At 38.9% G+C, this 17,626-nt stretch overlaps 1 protein-coding gene across 7 annotated transcripts in view; it reads right to left on the bottom strand.

The window, feature by feature from the left end:
• The window catches only part of ZNF521 (zinc finger protein 521), a 317,779-nt gene that overhangs the window by 63,630 nt on the left and 236,523 nt on the right, over positions 1-17,626 (bottom strand). The window contains exon 6 of one of the 7 annotated variants that reach the window (XM_060173630.1): positions 11,015-11,038. The exons of the other annotated variants lie outside the window; for them this stretch is intronic. Within the exon in view, the coding sequence (XP_060029613.1) occupies positions 11,015-11,038 (24 nt within the window). The remainder of the gene's footprint in view (positions 1-11,014; positions 11,039-17,626) is intronic. 7 annotated transcript variants of the gene reach the window in all.

The following is a 17,626-nucleotide window of genomic DNA, read 5'->3' on the forward strand; positions in this document are numbered from 1 at the left end:
CCTCACTCGTGCAGCAGCAACTCCTCAAAGGGAGACTTTTCCCATCCCAGCTCATTTTAGATAAGAGGCAGACAGGGCATGGAAGAGATCATAACCAGCAAAGAGTCCTTCAGGCGAAAACCTGGGTCAGGCTCATGACAAAGCAGTACACCATCCAAGAGAACTATTTCACTTGTCCTGATAGTTTTCACTCTTTTCTATACATGAGTGCAGGGAGCATTATCACATAGATCTGCAGCTGAAGGAATGGCCAGAAACCTGCTTCTAGTTAAAAGTCACCTATGTACTCTCATATGCCTTTACAGTCAGTAAAATCAGTTTCTACCACTTTGAAATTAAATTTTTTGTTTACATTTTTTAACAAAACCACAGAACTACACACACACACACACACGCACGCACATGCATACACAGCTTGCTAAATGTGTTCTCACTTACTCCCTTTAACAGAAAACAGGGTAAAAGAGAAGAAGAAAAGTATTTTGTTTATATTGGTGCTATGATTATCACAAGTGCTCTGAGCCTGCCTGATACCACCCTCAGGATAGACTTTTTTTCTCCCTAGATAGAAGATGAGAGACAGAAAGAGAATGAGAGACAACACAGCACCAGTTCACTACAAGCTTTCCCCTGTACATGTCATTCTCTGTGGTGGTCAGGGCTTGAACTTCGGTCCTAATGCATGATAAATTGTGTGCTTTACAGAGGATGCCATATCTCAGAGAAGAAAAAAATTTATTTGGATTTATTAAAAAAGTTTTTTGTTATCTTTACTTATTGGCCAGAAATCAAAAAGAATAGGGGCGGGGGAGAGAGAGAGAGAGAGAGAGAGAGACAGACAGACAGACAGAGACCTGCAGCCCAGCTTTTCCCTTGCAGGTGGGGACCAGAGGCTCAAACTGTGGGGAGAGGAAAAATTTTAAACATTGTTAGCAAAGATAAATTCTACATCAAGTCTAAGTAGGAAGCAAAGAGTATAGTGACCATTACTGGTCACTCTATGTGTGTAGTGTGTAAGTGCCTTAAAAATAGAGAAGTTGGGGAGTCAGGCGGTAGTGCAAAGGGTAAAGCGCAGGTGGTGTGAAGGGGAAGGACCAGCGCAAGGATCCCAGTTCGAGCCCCCGGCTCCCCACCTGCAGGGGAGTCGCTTCACAGGTGGTGAAGCAGATCTGCAGGTGTCTATCTTTCTCTCCCCCTCTCTGTCTTCGCCTCCTCTCTCCATTTCTCTCTGTCCTATCCAACAACAACAACAATAACAACTACAACAATAAAAACAAAAAACCAAGGGCAAAAAAGGGGGATAAATATTAAAAAAAAAAAAAAACCAGAGAAGTTGATAGCTGAAATGTCAGTTCTCATGTGCTTCCCTTGACTATCCCACGTGCATGGCTGGTGCTGACAGGGCAGAGTGTTCTACCCATGAAAATGATGATCCCTTGATTTAATAAGTGATCCCCTCTGTTCTCTGTAAAAATTCAGCTTCATTTCACAAACTGTCATCTCAGCATCTTTAGAGGATACTTAGTGGTGGGTGGTGTGTGTGAAGATACCTATATCATGGTCCTACTTCTTGCTGGGGATTCGGTAAGTCAGGGGTCTTACCGTTCATCTTTCTCAAGAGAACGGGAAGAAGAAATAACGTTCTCTGTTTCTCTAAATCAACCTTATTTTCAACTATAAGCATTAGGAGAGCAAAGAGCTTGAGGTTTCTTTGTTTCTTTCTTCCCCTTCCCTTTTCATTCCCTATCCCTCCAACAAGTACAAAGATCTATGGAAAGGCACAGCTGGGGATGAGATGGACAACTAAAGTAATTCATATTTTATTTACTTATTGCCACCAGGGTTATCCACAGAGCTCAGTGTCTGGAGGATGACATCACCATTCCTAGATTTTTTTTAACCAGAGCACTGCTCAGCTCTGGTTTATGGTGGTGCGGGGGAATGAACCTGGGACTTCGGAGCCTCAGGCATGACAGTCTCTTTGCATAACTATCTTGCTATCTACTCTTTGCCCCCCCCCCCCCTTTTGGACAGAGACAGACCCATGTCCTTTTGTAAATTGGTATTTTCTTTTCTTCTTATTATTATTAATTTATAATTGCATAGAGACAGCCAGAAATTGAGAGGAAGGGGAAGGGGGTGCCAGAGAGGGAGAGACACCTGCAGCTCTGCTTCACCACTTGTGAAGCTTTCCTCATATATGTGGGGACCAGGGCCCTGAACCTGGGTCTGTGTGTACTGTAATATGTGCACCACCACCTGGTTCCTTTTTACATCTTTTTTAAACATCAGCTCCATATCTGCTTCTTTTACTCTTGTCAACTTACTGTAGTCACTCATGCCCTGCTTGGAAGTTAGGAAATACATTAGTGAAAAGTACTGGCACTCAAACTACTTTTGATGAGCAGGGAAGAAAATAACAAAGTCAAAGTTTTGAGAGTGCTGTTAACAATTTATGTGTTATTGGCACACTATTGACAGAACAGCCTTTTATTTCTTGCTCCTTTATTTGTGCTAACACTTATCTCTCTTATTCTTAGCTCTCATTCAGATGCCCTTTCCCAGTTGTGTTATATAGATGATCCATATTTGCTAAATTACTTTGATCTAATTTTCAGTTTTGTATATACAGTGATGCTATAAATTTAAAAGAAACCATATTTTATACATTCTACCTCCCCAAGGGAAATGATAAACAGCATTCAGAACTAGTGATAAGTCTACCCCTTTATGTTATATCAAATAAGCAAGAATATTTTGCTATAACAATTAAATAAACTGCCCCTGTAGTATTAATATAGCTTCTAAAGCTCCTATTTTAAACTATAGGTGCTAGAAAGATGTTTGTGTCAAGTCACTTTAAATTACATAGATCCAAGCTATAATCATCATAACATGTAGTTTTACTTCAGGTAATTTTGTATTGCTTATAGAATTTTCCATTATGGTGTTATATTAAAACATTAAGCCATAAGGTTCTGACCACTATTTATTAGCACTGCATTTGGACATGTACATATATATTATATAAAAATGACTGTAGGGCAGGGCATAGCATAATGGTTATGCAAAAAGACTCTCATGCCTGAGACTGTAAAGTTCCAGGTTCAATCCCCCACACCACCATACGTCAGAGCTGAACAGTGAAAACAGATAAAAAATAATAATAAAACAAGGCTTTGATTAGTTTTAATTATGTTATAGTTGTCACATATATATATATTTGTTATAATATTAGTGTCTCATAGAGTATGCAGACTACAGATAGTGACATATGCGACATCTCCCCTGGGATAAAAGTTCACCTTCAATACGATATGCTCTTATAAAGTCTACAGGTTGTACCTATAGAAGGAGTGAATTTTCTTCTCCTTTTATTTAAATGAAAGTTGAATCTTAATCAGCCACATGGGAGTATGGTAGACAATAGCCCACTGTTGAAAACTAGTCTTACTATTTATCTAAATCTACTGATTAAATGAAATGAAGTCTCATTTCAAGTTTGACATCTTGTAATTTTTTAGCTTTTTAGAACTGTTTGATTAGTAATATACTTCAAAGGAGTTCATTGCTGTTGGAATAAATTTGGCTCAATATCAAGCCATAATGCACGTGCAATTTATAGTTCTACCTCTCTTTCTAAATTAATCTTTCAAAATAGGTGTGTTAGTGTATTTTTAGAAATTTAATGAAAAGTTTGCAATATATATAGAAAAACACTAGAAGAGATGGATTCAGCTGTTTGTGCACACACAGGCATGTGAACACACACACGCACACACACACACACACACACACACACCCCACACACACAGCCATGTACAGAGCAAAAGCTAATGACACTGTGAGAAGGCAGATATTTGTGAACAAAGAAGAAAAGTCTTATCATATACTAATGCTGCTAACATTTTGACAATGAACTTATTACAGTCTCCAGAATTATGAGAAAACCAATTTGTGCGACTTATCTCCCCCAACTTTTGAAAAAAGAATCCTCTGAACTCAATTCCAGGCCGAATAAACAAAAACTAATCTCTCAGCACTGTTTTCCCCCAAATAAAATTAATTAGAAAATATCCCTTTCTCTTTAATCTCCTAAATTTGTAGACTGTAAACTCATAAATGAAGTTATACTGCTAATTTTATCCCCACATTCTACACAGTTATGCCATAAATTTAAATGAAACTATATCTACTCTATGTTCTAGCTCCCCAAAGGAATAATTCATTTCATGAGTAGGGAAATTATCAGCAACTATGTTCTGTCTTTCTATAACCTCTGTATCATCAATTAGTTATAGATATTTACTCCTTTCTTTTTACCCGTGTACTACTTAAAAATCTTCACTGTATGAAAAAACAGCTCTGCTTTATAAAATAAGTAGTGACTCATGAGCAACTTTTTTTTTTAAGAGAAAGACAGAAATATGACAGAATGAGAGACCACAGGACTAAAGTCGTCAACACAACAGGGGCTAGGCTCAAAGAAGGGCTGCACACATGGCAAAACAGTGCACTATTCAAGTGAGCTACCTTGCCAGGCCGGTAACACTTACTTCTAGAGGTAAGAAAGTGTTTGTAAGAAATACAAATACTCCAAAACACTTAGAATTGCCAAAACCATCTTGAGGAAAAGAAACAGAAATGGAGGCATCACACTCCCAGATCTCAAACTATATTATAAAGCCATCATCATCAAAACAGCATGGTACTGGAACAAAAATAGGCACACAGACCAGTGGGACAGAATTGAAAGCCCAGAAATAAATCCCCACACCTATGGACATCTAATCTTTGATAAGGGGGCCCAAAGGATTAAATGGAAGAAGGAGGCTCTCTTCAATAAATGGTGCTGGGTAAACTGGGTTGTAACATGCAGAAGAATGAAACTGAATCACTTTATCTCACCAGAAACAAAAATCAACTCCAAATGTATCAAATACCTGGATGTTAGACCAGAAACAATCAAATACTTAGAGGAAAACATTGGTAAAACACTTTCCCACCTACACCTCAAGGACATCTTTGATGAAATAAACCCAGTTGCAAGAAAGACTAAAGCAGAAACAAACCAATGGGAATACATCAAATTGAAAAGCTTCTGCACATCCAAAGAAACTATGAAACAAACAAAGAGACCCCTCACAGAATGGGAGAGGATCTTCACATGCCATACATAAGACAAGAAACTAATCACCAAAATATATAAAGAGCTCAGCAAACTTAGCAAGAAAAAAGCAAATGACCCCATTCAAAAATGGGCAGAGGATATGAACAAAACATTCACCTCAGAAGAGATCCAAAAGGCTAACAAACATATGAAAAACTGCTCTAGGTCACTGATTGTCAGAGAAATGCAAATTAAGACAACACTGAGATACCATCTCACTCCTGTAAGAATGGCATACATCAAAAAGGACAGCAGCAACAAATGCTGGAGAGGCTGTGGGCACAGAGGAACCCTCTTGCATTGCTGGTGGGAATGTAAACTGGTCCAGGTTCTGTGGAGAGCAGTCTGGAGAATTCTCACAAGGCTAGACATGGACCTTCCATATGATCCAGTAATTCCTCTCCTGGGGACCCCAAGGACTCCATAACACCCAACCAAAAAGAGGTGCGTACTCCTATGTTCATAGCAGCACTAATCATAATAGCTAAAACCTGGAAGCAACCCAGGTGCCCAACAACAGATGAGTGGCTGAGAAAGTTGTGATATATATATATATACACAATAGAATACTATACAGCTATCAAGAACAATGAACCCACCCTCTCTGACCCATCTTGGACAGAGCTAGAAGGAATTATGTTAAGTGAGCTAAGTCAGAAAGATAAAGATGAGTATGGGATGATCCCACTCATCAACAGAAGTTGAGAAAGAAGATCAGAAAGAGAAACTAAAAGCAGGATTTGACTAAATATGGAGTAGGGCACTCAAGTAAAAACCCTGTGGTGAGGGGTAGACATGCAGCTTCCTGGGCCGGTGGGGGGTGGGGTGGGTGGGTGGGATGGGACATAGTCTTTTGGTGGTGGGAATGGTGTTTATGTACACTCCTAGTAAAGTGTAGTCATATAAATCACTAGTTAATTAATATGAGAGGGGGAAAATTAATTGTATGTCTCAAAGTTTTTAAAACACAGACTGAGTCTTTTTAATATACAGGCTGTGTATTTGATATGCGGACTCTCTCAAAAGCCTAGACCAAGTAGATCAGAAGCAACCAATAACACAGCTACATACAAGATACTGGGTACTATACAGCAAACTCTAACAAAAGGACTTTTCAAAGTTAACCCAATTACCAAATAATGTGATGATAACATTAACTATCCATTGTCTGTTTGAACCCTAAGATAGCAGGAACCTCACATCTCCACTAGAGAGCCTATATTTCCCCCAGTCCTGGAACCTTAGTATAGGGCCGACTTTCCCGCATAAATCTCACAATCCATATCAAATAATATTGCATCTGCCGATCGCAACCTAATCAACGCAGTGATTGCCACCTCAACATGCTTCACCTCGGACTGTGTCCAGAGACTTCACGTGTGGAATGACAACCCTTCAGCTTCATTACTCGGGTGAGACCTTTCCTTTCATAGTATTCTCTAATTCCATCCCAGGTGGTTCACTTTCTAACAAAGTCCCAAAACCTAGATATAGACCAGGTTCTGTGAGAGAGAGCATATGTTCACACTTATCCATAAACTACTGCAAAATATATACCTGAAAGCAGAAGTACACTAGAGTTTGCAGTGAGTACCCCCCTAACACTTCCTCTCCACTATTCCAACCTCTGGGTCTATGATTGCTCAACAATTTGTTTGGCTTTGTATGTTAACTCTCTTTTCAGCCACCAGGTTCCAGATGCCATCAGGATGCAGGCCAGGCTTCCCTGGACTGAAGACCCCACCAATGTGTCCTGGAGCGCCACTTCCCCAGAGACCTACCCTACTAGGGAAAGAGAGAGGCAGACTGGGAGTATGGACTGACCAGTCAACGTCCATGTTTAGCGGGGAAGCAATTACAGAAGCCAGACCTTCCACCTTCTGCAACCCACAATGACCCTGGGTCCATGCTCCCAGAGGGATAGAGAATGGTAAAGCTATCAGGGGAGGGGATGTGATATGGAGATTGGGTGGTGGGAATTGTGTGGAGTTGTACCCCTCCTACCCTATGGTTTTGTTAATTTATCCTTTCTTAAATAAAAAATACAAACACTCTAAAAAACATTTGCACAAGTGGATAAAATTCTTTTGACACTTTGCAATTATTCTACATTAGAGACACATCTTAAAAAGTAGTAGAAAATTTTAGTACAAATATTGGTAGTAAGGAATGTATATTTGAGGTATCATATAAAGTTAAAAGTAGAGAAAAATCCAAAATTAAATTATTATTATTATTGCAAAATATCTGCCTTTTAAGAAAGGGCAACTCTGTTGCTTACAACCCTAGATAAGCCCTCTGACCTCTCTAAGAGTTTATTCATTCGGGTCAAATGTCTTATAAAATCTATTTCAGAGCTGAAAACATGGCGGGTTTGTATTATTGGTAGGAGATACTTTAATAAGACAGATTGACAAATTGTCAGAGCTGTACTTCAAATGCAAGCCAGGGCTGAGGATGGGGGGGATGGGTAACCGTAGGAAGAACAAAGAAGAAATTATGCTCAAGGGAGATGAGAAATCAGGCTAAAATGAAAAGGAAGTTTTTGTGTGGGTAGATATAACAATTTTTGAATGGTAATATAATTACTAATTCCCTTTCCCCATAAAGAGATTAGATTTTGGTCTGTAGGTGACAGAACTGGAATACAGAGTGGGATAAGGAGAGTTAGAAACTCTCCAGCAAGGTAATAGTAATAATCATAACAATAGCTAACAGTATGAAGCATTGCCTGTATGCTAGGCAGTATTCAGCAGCCACTGTATAAAGGGGCATCTTGTGTAAAATATGCACGTAATACCCTTTACATAAACAATTAATCCCAACAACTATGAGCGAGGTAAAATTATCAGACTTTTATTAATAAAAGAGAACTGAGGGTAAAATAAGAATTTTAGTATTTTGCTCTACCATAAACACATACACGGGGTGGGGGGAGTTCTACTAAATGTTTGGCCTGCAGTAATTTGGAGAAGGGTTAACAAGAGGATTTTGTTTTTTTCAAAAAGCCGACTTTTGAGAAACAAAACAAAACAAAACTCAGTAATGGTAAGAAATTTGACATTTTTGCCCTAAGATACATAAAAAAGAAAAGATGTCCTCTAAAATTTCTATTCAATATCACACTAAAAACCTTGGTGAGTAAAACAAGACATGAAGAAAAAAGGTCACAGATTGGGAAGTAAAAAAATAAAATTGTGACCAGGTGGTGGTGTACCTGGTTAAGTGCACACATTACAGTGTGCAAAGACCTGGGTTCAAGCCTATGGTCCCCACCTGGAGGGGAAAAGCTGCAGGAGTATGTGAGGCAGGACTACTGGTGTCTCTCTGTCTCTCTCCTTCTCTATCTGCCCCTCCTCTCTCAATTTGTCTCTGCCTCTATCCTATAATAAATAAAAAGATTAAAAAATAAAATTGCATTTGTATGCATATGAAGATAATTCTCTTGTTCATACATACTAACAATCAATAGCGAAAGCTCCATAAACAAATATTGTAGTTGCAGCTAATTTTGAAAAAAAAAAATATATATATATTAATTCGTTCCATGGAATTACTACTCTGCCATCAAAAGTAATGATATTGTGCCCTTTGGGACCAAATGGACAGAACTGGAGGTAATTATGCTTGGTGAAAGAAGTAAAAAGATGAAAGACAACTACTGGATGGCTTCATTCATATGTGGAATCTAGAGATCTAATAAGCATGAACTTAAAAAAAAAAAAGAACAACAAGCAGACTGTTTCTAAGGCTTGTGAAAACTATAGTGATTATCTTTTTAAAGGTCAGAGGGTAGGGACAGAAAACTGGTGGTGGGTATGATGTGGCACTATACATTGTGATCTTACAATCTTGTAATCTACTATTAATCACAAATAAAAATAGAATATATATATATTTAAGCAATAAGCTACTAAAATTTGAAATAAAAAAAACACTAATTTTACTCCTCTCCTCCAAAATATATACTTAGGTTAAAATGAAAAGCTTAAATAAGAATCTTTGTAAGAAAAACCAAAATTACTGATAGAAACCTAAAAAGATATAAGTAGATTGAAATGTATTCCTTGCTCCTAAGAAGATGCAATATTATTAAATTCCAGTTCTTCTGAAGTAATCTATATAATTAAAATAAAATTTATAGCCTGTTAATTTTTAGAGATTAACAACATATCTGAAAAGGAAAAGACCCAACAAAGTGTTTTTAAAAGTCAAGAAAATATCATTTCCTGACTTGCTATAAAGTTCCAGTAATTGAAGTCTAATCTAAATAGTGTTGCACTAGTGAAATAACTAAGGGTAATGAAACACAGAAAGTGAGCATGCAAAAATGATGAGGAAAGTAATACTTGCAAAATTCATACCTGCAAAGTTCTTCTATCTAAAACATGTAGACAGGCAATCTTTTTTGGTGTATTTTTTGGGGGCGGTTTGTTTTGAGGGCAATGTTTGTTTTTGTTACCAGGATTTTTTACTTTAGACAAACTTTTTCTTTTGGATCAGAAGAGAGAAATGGAGGTGGCGTGGGGTGGAGGGCAGACAAGCACAAAGGCATATCTGAGGATCAAAGCTTTGCCCAGTGCTTTGGAGTCAGGTGAGAAAATCCTACCCAAGGCAAAGCAGCCCCCCCCCCCACACACACACCTCACCACTCCTGGGTGAATTATCTTAGAGGCCCATAAAGAAATCTTAAGATTAGGGAGTCAGGCAGTAGTGCAGCGGGCTAAGCGCATGTGACACAAAGCCCAAGGACTGGTGTAAGGATCCAGGTTTGAGCCCCCAGCTCCCCACCTGCAGGGGAGTCGCTTCACAAGCCGTGAAGCAGTTCTGCAGGTGTCTATCTTTCTCTCTCCCTCTCTGTCTTCCCCTCCTCTCTCCATTTCTATCTGTCCTATCCAACAATGATGACAACAATAAAATAATAAGGGCAACAAAAGGGAATAAATATTAAAATATTTAAAAATATATAAAAAAAGAAATCTTAAGATTAGATAATAAATCAAATAGCTCCTTTAGAAACACAAGAAAATGGTCTGAATAAACATTTTACTAAAGAAGGATAACAAGCACATTAAAAACAGGCTTGGCATCTCTTGTCATTGGAGAACTGCAAATTAATTTCACCGAGATACCACAGTATACCTACTAGAATGACTAAATACTACAACAGTGACAAGAGCAAATGCTAGTAAGGAAGCAAAGCAACAGAAACACTCATGACTGCTGGAGAGAATGAGAGCGATACAGATATTCTGGAAGACAGTTTGGTAGTTCTTTTACAAAGCTAACATCACATTAACTTATGGTTCTGCAATAAACCTATGTATTTACCCAAATGAGTTGAAAACATATTCACATCAAAACCTGCCCACATCAAAACACAGCACTTTTGCAATGGTGAAATAGCTCACTTATAAGTGCACTGCTTCACCGTTTGCTCGAACCTGACTTGGGCCTGGGCCCCACCACACTGAAGGAAGTGTTAGTCCTATTCATGTTTTCTCAGTCCACATCTTTATTTATACTTGTTAAAAGCTGAAAATATTCAAGGTGGGGTTGAGGACACAATGCAATGGCTGTGCAATCAATTTCCATGCTTGATGCTTTGAGCCCCCAGATTCAGTCCCCAGCACCACCATAACCCAGAGCTGAGCAGCTAAAAAAAAAAAAAAAGTCATTCAAAATGTCCACCAGAAGGTGATTTAACAAAATGTGATATATCCAGACAATGGAATACCATGCAGAAATAAAATGTGAAATTATGGAACTATCAAAAAAAAAAAACAAACCATGAAGGAACCTTAAATATATATCATTGAGAGGAAATCTGAAAAGACTACATACCATATAATTCCAACATACGAAATTCTAGAAAAGGCAAAAGCATGAAGAGAGTAAGATCAGTGTTTCTAGAGGGTTGGGGTGGGGAGACAGAGAACGATGAAAAAGAAGAACGTAGGGATGTTTAGGTAAGTGAAACTTAACAATCACACATTAACATTACATCAGTGGGGCCAGGAGACCAGTGCTGGCTCACCAAGGGAGTGCACGTGCTACAATGTGTGTGTGAGCAGTCATGTTCGAGCCCCAATCCCCACCTTCAGGGCAAAGCTTCACAAGTGCTTTGGAGCAGTGCTGCATGCAAGTGTCTCTCTTCTCTATTTCACATTTCCTTCTCTCTCTCTCTCTCTCTCTCTCTCTCTTTCACACCCTCTGTAAAGAAGAACCGACAGCCAGGAGTCATGGAGTTATTCAGGTACCAAAACTGCAGAGATAATCCCGGTGGCAACAAACAAGCAAACAAACAAAAACAGTTCAGCACCTAAAACAAATGCATCACACTTACATATGTGTTACTAGCAGGCAAAACTGGAGGTGGGCAGAGGAGTGGGGTTGTAAAAGGGAACTCTTAGTACTGTTTACGTTTTCTGTTAACTTGAAACTAGTCTATGAAATAAAATCTTGTAGTTAAAAAAAAATAAGAGAGGATCTAATCTAAACAACCCTGGCATCTTACTTTTGGTCTGTGGAATCTGTATATGGAAAAATGAATAGTGTTTCAAGAATACTTTGGTAGTATGAAGAGAGTCAACCACAATGTAGAGAAAGGAAGCTCCAGTACCAGTCCACTAATACACACTGATGCCAGAAAGACCCTATAATAAGAAAATCTTGGCTGGCAGGTGGCTCAGTCAGTAGACCACACTTACGGCCCCACACAAGGACATGATTTTGAGTCCAGGCTACCTCTTTGGAATGCCTGTGGTGGGAATTTCCAGGAGCAGTAGAGTGAGAGTATGGGTGTCTCTTCTTTCTCTTTCTTTGTGTCTGTCTCTCATACTCTATCTAAAGGAAAGGGGAAAAAACCCCAATTGCATCTCAGTTTAAAGTTAAAAAAGAGAAAACTTGGGAGTCGGGAGGTAGCACAGCGGGTTAAGTGCAGGTGGTGTAAAGCACAAGGACCAGTACAAGGACAGAGCCCCCGGCTCCCCATCTGTGTGTGTGTGTGGGGGGGGATCACTTTCAAAAGCAGTGAAGCAGGTCTGCAGGTATCTGTCTTTCTCTCCCCCTCTCTGTTTTCCCCTCCTCTTTCCATTTCTCTCTGTCCTATCTAACAATGACGACAACAATAATAACAACAACAATAAAACAAGGGCAACAAAAGGGAATAAATAAATATTAAAAATAAAAAAAAAAAAGAAAATTTTTACAAGTCACTCTCCCACTTCAACTTCCTCAAGAAAATTCAGGGGCAACCCAGGGGATACAACCTCCAGTCCCGTAGTAGGTCCCTACTAGTCTGGGAGGATCCACTCTCTGATCTGCCCAGAATCCCTTCATACCAACTGCCACATTATAATTCCCCAAGAGATTTTGTACAAACAGGAAGTCTGTCTCTGGTCTTGCAAATTCCTGCTCATTCTTCAAAGTCAGTTAGGGAGTGCTCTTCCTAATCAAGTTTTCCCTGAGCTTTTCCAGCAGCTTTAAGATCCTTCTTCCTGTGCTCTCTTTGACCCTAGCATACATCTCTCTGCCCCTTACAAGACAAACCACAATGCGATATAATCACTTTTTTTTTTTTTTGGCCTTCAAGGTTATTGTTGAGGCTCGTGCTTGCACTATGAATCCACTGCTCCTAGAAGCCATTTTTTTTCCCTTTTGTTGTCCTTGTTCATCGTTGCTGTTTTTATTATTGTTGTCACTGCTGTCATTGTCGTTGGATAGGACAGATAGAAATGGAGAGAGGAGGGGAAGACAGAGAGGGGAAGAGAAAGATAGACACCTGCAGACCTGCTTCACCGCTTGTGAAGTGACCCCCTTGCAGGTGGGGAGCCAGGGGCTGGAACCGGGATCTTAATGCCGGTCCTTGCACTTAACCCGCTGTGTTACTACCCGGCACCCAATATAATCCTTTTATCACACACCTGCCACCTTCTTTGACTCAGTTCCCTGAAAAGACCATTATATCACATTTGTCTTTATACCTCTGATGCATTATACAAAAATAGTATATAGTAGATGCTAAATAAATGCTGTGGAAGGAACACCAAGAACTGAATATACAAGTTCTGATTCAGCAGAGCTCCAGTGGTAATATATATATATCCTCCAGCTAGTATTTAAATAGTTCACACTTCTCTAATTAATTCTCACTTGTATATATTTTGAACTCCTGATGATCCACAAGAGAATTATCTACATTGTAGTTGAGTGTAGCAAATCTTACTTTTAACTTCTTGTTGACATCACCAGCTGTTTACTAGTGTCCTTCAGTGACATTGTCACCAATTCCATCTACTTTTAGTACTGAATGTTTCCAAGGGTACAGAGGGAGAAGAATGGTGCTTTTTTATTTGTTTGTTTATATTTGTCTTTCCTTACCTCCAGTTTTAAGTAAATCAGGTGATTCCAAATAAAGATTCTCTTAAAAAGTATACAAAGTGAAGCCTTTGTTGTCTTTTTTTATACTACCAAACTTTGGATAGGATCTGTAATTTCATAAACAATGCTATACTTCTTTAGTCTATGCTTATATTATTGTTTTATCATATCTAACTTTCAATTTCTTTGTACTTTACTAATTTGACTGCAGGGTGTTTAAAAATAAGAGCTGAAAACCACTATAATGATTGTATATTAAAAACTTTAATTACAGATTATATGTAAAGACAAAAATACTTCACTTTGAGGCAGTGTCTTCTTGTGTTTCATATTTCTCAGAATATGTTATATGAAACTATTTTTTAATGTCATTTACATTAAACTCTTGAGCTACTGACTGTGCCTTAGATCCTTCTGAAGGCCCCTGGTAGTGATTCTTCTTTTAAATTTAAAAGCCTAATGAACCCAGATTTTCAAAACTAGCTAATATTGGGTTGAGGGCCAAACAATACAATGATGCAGAGCTACTTGCATTATTCCTGGAGCTATTTGATTTTGACAAGCCCACATTTGGTAATTAACATGAGAATGCCCCCTTGGGCCTTTCTCCTGTTAGCTAAAATATCTTATAAATTACTGTAATAAAAGGGGGAAAAAAAGGAACATGCTGCCTGTCAATGTTTCAACTTATCTAGCAGGAGGAGGATACAAAGCCCTGATTTGGACACCTACATATGACAATATGTGGAACATAAATTCTACCATCAGCCCCACCATGAGAAAATCATCTATTCAACAGTGGGGCATGTTCATGGCATCAGCGGAGTACCCAGAGCAAAAGATGTGCTAATCCTTTGGAAATGTACTATCCTGATACCTCACAACCATGCTTAGTAAATGATAACCCGCATTCCCCTAAACGACAGGTCAGGAGACACCGCATCTTCACTGGAGAAGCAGCTCCATGGATCCCATTTTAAGGGCTCCTGGCAGAGTTTAAGAAATAATAGCATGTATGAACGGTGCAAAATACAGTCTAAGTTACTGTATTAATCTTGCTGAGCATATTAACACGGCCATAATACAGGTTCTATGGGCAGTTAATAATTTATTCTTCATAGGTAATGGAGCTTACAGAGTATCTATCTACACATGATACACACTAAGACATATCTAGTAACAGAGAAAAACATATGCAACAAATATATCTAAAAATAAATCTTAACTTTTGTCACCTAACCAACTTTTGTCATCATCAATTTAATTTAGTCTGGGACTTCAACCATATTATTTTGAGTTGACAGCAATTGCTGATAGAACAATAGTTTCTATGTTCTATTATAGGATCTTTTTTTTTTTACATACATCATTTAAAAGCCTGAGGGAATCAATAGGTATAAAATGTAGACTTACTGATAAAAATTCTGAGTCTGCAATAGAATATAGCTCAAAAATAGCTGTGCTTAGTCCATAGTAGACATAATTCACTATTACCGCTGAATTTTAACAGGAACAGATCCAAAATCATGTCAGTGTTCCCATTTTTGTGCCTCAGAGTAATGATATTTAATCAGGAATATTACTACACTCTTTTGGTGACAGCTGAGACACAAAACCAGCCAGCTGATGCAATTCCTGTCTTACTGCTGGTGGCCTAGAAGCAGTAGTCCCTAACAGGAAGCTGCTTACCTTGTGGATATCATAAGAGGAAACTTTACGAAGCAGCTTGCAGACAGACAGCGACTGGAGTCTATCATTTTTCCTAAAGACTTTTAGAAACATTCTAGTTTTGCACCTATCCATGTGGCTAAAATAAGGTTAAAGAAGAAACTGTTCTAGGTCTTTTAGGGCAACAATGCTGTAGTCACCAAGTGTGAGACACTGTGAGGTTTGCAGAACACAACCACTATCCCTCCCGCGCAGTTAGATCGATGGTCTATAATTACCTGGGAATTACTTGGACACAAATCAATGGTGTATTATGTCCCATTCATAATGAGCTGGGTCACTTTTGCCTGGTCTGTGAATATCAGGATAAAGATAATATCTCCATCTGCTTACTCTGCCTGACTCTGCTTGCTCAAACTACAACTGATTCAAGTTCAGAAGAACGGCAGAGAGGAGCAGAGCTCTCTAGACAGCAAGGGAGCGGAACTGTGGGCATTCCAACTCTCAACACAGCCTCCAATATGGTGGTTGCAGGTTTTCACTCAACCCCATAGGCCCTAAGATTGACATCTCTGAGATAAAAGGCTCCACATTCCATTAGATGTCATCAGCTTGGTCAGCCTCCTCCCCTGGGCCACACCCCAAGGGAGACTCAGTCACATTTTGATGACATCCATCAAGCTAGATTCCAGCTCAACAGTTTGCAGCAATTTCTCTGTCTTACAGCTATCACCGAAAGACAGTGGGTGTAGACCCAAGCTAGCAGCGAGGAGGGCTCATGTTGTTTTGCTCAAACACTGAACATAGAGCCCCATAACTAAGCTGCCACAAACACAACACACTCTATCCTGTAATACTTCTTAAAAGTGAAGGAACAGAGCTGGAGTCCTGCTGTATTTCCCTTAGCAACCTGACAGGAGCCCACAAGGTCAGCTAGCAGGAAGCGTAGAAAATTATACAGTGGGGAATTATCAGCTAAATTATTTCACTATACTCAGGATTTTTACTGTTCTTCCCAAGATAGTGGCCTCTTGCTACTCAGATTTGAAACATGAATAAAAGGACAAGAATGACAAAGGGAGGGAGGGTAGGATCAGGAAACATTTTAAAAGGATTACTCTATTTTATACTCTCTACCTACCTACATACACATATATATTTTGCTTTCCTTTTTTGCTTTCATGTCACTCCTTGAGGCTACTGCCCAGGGATCCAATCTGCTTGTTTTCTTTCTCTGGCCATGATGCTTCTTATCCTTTTTGTTTGGGGTAGAAGGACAATGGGGGCTGGGCCTGGGACTGCCTCCTGATCAGCTCTGCTACACATGCTACAGCAGCAGGAGCAAGCATGATTTATCAATTAACAGGTAATGAAAAAAATTCTCTGCAATTAAAGATATGATTTTGCTCAAACAGGAAGCAGCACCATACAACTGTGTACCCCTCTGAGGAATACTCAGCTCCTGTCACTAATGTGGAACACAGCTAATTTTAACAGAGTATGTGTGGGCCCCTTGGGGGACTCCATGTTGATGAAGGAATATACAGTAGGGGACTCCCAAAGGACCTGCCTGATTGGAGAGCCCCAGGAAAGGTGTAGGGAAATTACATTTCCTGTTTCTTAGGAGAGTTATTAAAGGGAAAGGCAGGTTTAATCACTGAAAGAATAGCTGCTGTATTATTTTTGATTTATATACCAAAACAATACCCTTTATTCCTTGGTTGCCTTCTAATACATATGTCAACTTAGTCAATATTGTATTTCAGTCTAACATGCAAACAGCTGTAGGATCTTGTTAAAAATGTGAAAGGTTTTGAAAGATTGCACAAAATAAAATATATTATTGTTTCAACCAAAAGTCAGAGAAAATGAAAGTAGACAGAAATTTTCCTTTCCTTTCCCTTCACATGAATGCTAAATAAAATTTTAGCAACACTGAATTTCCTAATGGTATTTTATAAACTTACAAGATTCCCAATATTTGTGCTTTGTGGTCTCTTTAGAAAAAAAAGAATTTTCTAATCGCAAGTGGCACAAAGCCCAAGGACTGGCTTAAGGATCCCAGTTTGAGCCCCGGGCTCCTCACCTGCGGGGGGGGGGGGGGGGTCGGGTTGCTTCACAAGTGGTGAAGCAGGTCTGCAGGTATCTATCTTGCTCTCCCCCTCTCTGTCTTCCCCTCCTCTCTCCACTTCTCTCTGTCCTATCCAACAAAGACAACAACAATAGTAACTACTACAATAAAACAACAAGGGCAAAAAGGGAATAAATAAAATAAATATTTAAAAAATAATTTTCATTTTGGTGTAATAAATACAGGATGTATAGCATGATTTCTTAAAATTATAATTCATTTAATACTTCTACATAATAAATGTTTTATACCAACAACTTAATAAATGCTGGAGG

The sequence above is a fragment of the Erinaceus europaeus genome, chromosome 15 (assembly GCF_950295315.1).
Source record: "Erinaceus europaeus chromosome 15, mEriEur2.1, whole genome shotgun sequence".
Classification (NCBI taxonomy): Eukaryota; Metazoa; Chordata; class Mammalia; order Eulipotyphla; family Erinaceidae; genus Erinaceus; species Erinaceus europaeus.